The sequence below is a fragment of the Populus euphratica genome, unplaced genomic scaffold, assembly GCF_000495115.2.
Source record: "Populus euphratica unplaced genomic scaffold, PopEup_1.0 scaffold111.1, whole genome shotgun sequence".
NCBI classification, from domain to species: domain Eukaryota; kingdom Viridiplantae; phylum Streptophyta; class Magnoliopsida; order Malpighiales; family Salicaceae; genus Populus; species Populus euphratica.
Window position 1 is genome coordinate 1,218,476 of NW_011499877.1, and position 3,463 is coordinate 1,221,938.

Sequence of the window (3,463 nt, forward strand, 5' to 3'; positions counted from 1 at the left end):
AAGGTTTAAAGAGAGAATTTTTAGTAAAATCCATACAAAAATGTGATATTTGTTATGGTCGAAGCATTAATCAAACACTTTTAAATATGTCTCAAGCATAACATAACATAGTTCACATCACAAACGGCGCCTTAGACTGCTATCTGAGAGGTAATTCAAATTTTTCAGACTGCAAAATCACAATCTGTGCATTCATACCTAAAAATTAACAAGTCACGTTTTTCTAACAGAGAATGGAAGGCATCCAATATCCTTAGAAATAATAGAAGTCCCTTAGAGTATTCAACTTTTCAGCATAATTGAAAATGAAACAGCCAAGAAATGACGACAAAATCACGTGATATCTGAACGAATAGTATAAACGAAAACCACCTTCCACCATAACCAAACAATTGTAGCTGGCACACAGAGATGCAATCACCCCACAAGCAACAAGGCCAAAACGAAAACAATTCCATCTTCGCAGATCACAAACATATAGGCTATAGTGCCAACAATTCTTGAGATGACAGTGCGCTAAATGCATCGAGCCTTGCTTTTCCAGCCATTCGATGCTCCTTGGACCTTGCCATGTAAATCACAAAGCCCAAAGAAAAATGAATTCATCAATACTTGTGAAGGAAACTAACACTTTCATGTATCTCCCTCCTAGACGTCTCAATCAGAATTATACCAAGAGGATGTCATAGGAAACAAACATTTTTACATATCTCCCTCCTAGACGTCTCAATCAAAATTAAGCCAAGAGGCTGTCAATGAGACGCAAATTCTTCTCTGCTGTTACGTGGCAAAGGCATGGTGGCGTCACACACCAACCTTTCTTGATACTTGAATAAGAAATAGAAACCAGATTTTCAAGGGAAAAGCAAGGCAACTTTCTAATCCGTAATTAGAGACAGCATTAACCGTGAAGCAGTCTCAAGAAAGAAACAAATTTTGCATGCGGTCCCAAAAATATGACTCTCAAAACATATTTTTAGGCCGAGAGGCTGCCTTCAACGTTTTCGGAACTCTGCTCCTTTTTGTTCCCATTAGCTAAGGCCAAAAAAATGTAATTCCATCAATTAACCTACATATAATGTAGCATTTAAATAATCACATGCAGTACAACTATGAAGCATCAAGACTTGCATTGCAATCAAAGCCATTAGCTAATTAGCCCCATCCATGAACTATTGGATTCTAAGTTTGTCTCCCAGAAAGCAATTACCAAAGATGGAATCTACAATAATTAACATGCACAAGCAGAAGGTAACTCAATCGAGCATTAGGGAAAGGAAAACACAGGATATTGTAATTACCTTTCATGTATTGAGTTTCTATATCCCTTATCTATTCACATACTGAAGTTTTCTACAGCCGCACCACACAAATAAGAACCACGAATCGAAATAAGAAACAGCTCAATTATCGGGTGCCAAAAGACATAATGATCTATACCCCTCCATCTAAAAAGTCTAAGAAGTGACAGCCTAACAATAGAACAGAACACACAAGACACACGGAGAAAGAGATGGACCCAAAGTTCACCAAAACAGAGAATCATCCTCTTACGACCTCATGCTACAAGAACGAGCCAATCTTAAAGTCAGACTACCTCTACGCACACTGGCCTCCACCTTCACAGGATCATTCTTATACAGCTCCCTGCAGTTTGGGCAGCGGCCATCCAGCTCAAGCATTTTCTTGTGGCAGAAAAGACAGACCTGGAACCCACAGGAACATGGCAGGAAACTTGTATCCGTGATGTCCAAATCTTCTGTACATATAGGACATGACGTAGGCACATTAACACCACTAGCACAACCCCACGGAAGCACTCCTTGTCCATAATGCCTATCAGTATTCGGTAAGCTGCGCTGCTTGGGCAAATTAGGAAGACTCTGCGGACGAAGTGCATCATCCGGCCTCCACGCCCGACAATTTCCAGGAGTCACTCTCGGTGGCACCCTTCTCTCCTGTGTCAAATTCTCGTTATTAGAGCCCAAATTTTGCAAATTACAATCCAATTGAACAACAACAGGTTCATGCTCCAGTGAAGACTGCAATTCCAAACATGGATTGTTTTCATCAATATGGTTTTCTAGCTTATTATCATCATCATTGGCAACCAAAGCATCAGCCATAGCCTCCCAGTCATCCAAGCAATTATCATTCTCTTCTCCATCCTCTTCCGTTATGCTGCCACCAACGCTACTTCCACTAGTAGTGCTGCTACTACAGGAAGCAGTAAAATTGGTGCCCGATTCGTTGCCACCAAGGAAACTGCTGCCAGTAGGACTATTTGAAGGGGAATCCAAATCAAAATCATGATGGATCGACCCGTTTTCATTCTCATTTTCATCCTCCCCCGCTCCTCCTCCTCGCCGCCTCAACTGCGAGTTCTCCAACGGATTCTTCCTTCCCTCTTCATGAATTTGCTGAGGCGACACGCGTGGACCCGTCAACTCCTCCTTACATCCCTTATTCTTCACTGCACCTAATAAAAATGAAATAAAAATCCACCACCCATCGCATCAATAAATTAAAAGCGCCACCACAGTATCCAAAAACTAAAATTAACTAAAAAAATAAAAAAGAATAATCAAATATAAGAAGAAATTTAAATTTGAGATCATCACGGTACCTTGAGAAAGCCATTGCTCTCGACGAGCGTCAAGCTTGCATTGTTTCAATTTGGCTGACCTATTGGCCTGCATAAATCCCAAAAAAGAATATAATTGATTGTTTAGAAAGAAATCAAGTTCCAGAGAGGGAGAGAAAAAAAAAGAAAGAAAGAAAAAGGAGTCGCCCTCATACCCTCTTCTTCTTGCCGAAATCTCTAGGGATAGAAGGAATTGAAGCGTTGATTGAACCGGAAGCCATGGTTACTGCTGCAAAATTTCTGGATTTGGAAAACCCTAATTTGTTTCAATTGGTAGAGAAGGGAATTTGTTTTATGGAGAGAGAAAACGAAACTAATTGGTTTCTTTGGAGAGAGAAAGAGAAATGGATAACGGAAACTCCTCTGCTTCGCTCTGCCCTTCAATTTTTTCCAGCAACAGATGGCCTTCTGTTTTATTTATATAATGACCCGGTTACAGAAATGCCCTTAACTTTCACCTAATTTGCTGATGTACCGCTTTGGGTAACGTGTGTTTTGCATGTAGATTGTGGGGAGCAAAGTTTCTGTGCACGAGCTGCCGTCGCGAAGCCGAGCGAACCTCTACGCGAGACAAACGATGTCGTTTGACCTCTCTCCCTTTTCGCATGGAAGTTTGTGTTTTGCTGTTTTTGGGTAGCAAGGAAGTTTGTGCTATCCAGAGTTTTTATATTAGACAAGGAAAGTAGCATTAATTAATTAGGGAGGTCGATTGTATATCGTAATTATCTTTGCGAGAAAAGTAGATTCTTTTCCCGTATCGATTCTATTTCAAAGTTCAAACCACTCGTGTGTAATAGGACAAAAAATAAAAATAAAATA

General features: G+C 40.3%; 1 protein-coding gene across 1 annotated transcript; it reads right to left on the minus strand.

Moving 5' to 3' along the window:
• Positions 1–1,206: 1,206 nt before the first annotated feature.
• Positions 1,207–3,049, minus strand: LOC105128612 (uncharacterized). The gene is made up of 3 exons (XM_011030356.1): positions 2,800–3,049; positions 2,627–2,693; positions 1,207–2,479 (listed from the first exon to the last, which is right to left on the minus strand). Exons 1-3 carry the CDS (start codon positions 2,863–2,865, stop codon positions 1,551–1,553), a joined length of 1,062 nt encoding a protein of 353 aa, XP_011028658.1. The 5' UTR covers positions 2,866–3,049; the 3' UTR covers positions 1,207–1,550.
• Between the last annotated feature and the right edge of the window lie 414 nt (positions 3,050–3,463).

What these genes read in the sequence shown, in the direction of transcription:
- LOC105128612 (XM_011030356.1), bottom strand. Translation starts at nt 2,865, where the DNA reads ATGGCTTCCGGTTCAATCAACGCTTCAATTCCTTCTATCCCTAGAGAT. An exon ending in ATTTCGGCAAGAAGAAGAGG is followed by an intron (nt 2,694 to 2,799) that starts GTATGAGGGCGA and finishes GGATTTATGCAG; the next exon opens with GCCAATAGGTCAGCCAAATT. An exon ending in AGAGCAATGGCTTTCTCAAG is followed by an intron (nt 2,480 to 2,626) that starts GTACCGTGATGA and finishes CATTTTTATTAG; the next exon opens with GTGCAGTGAAGAATAAGGGA.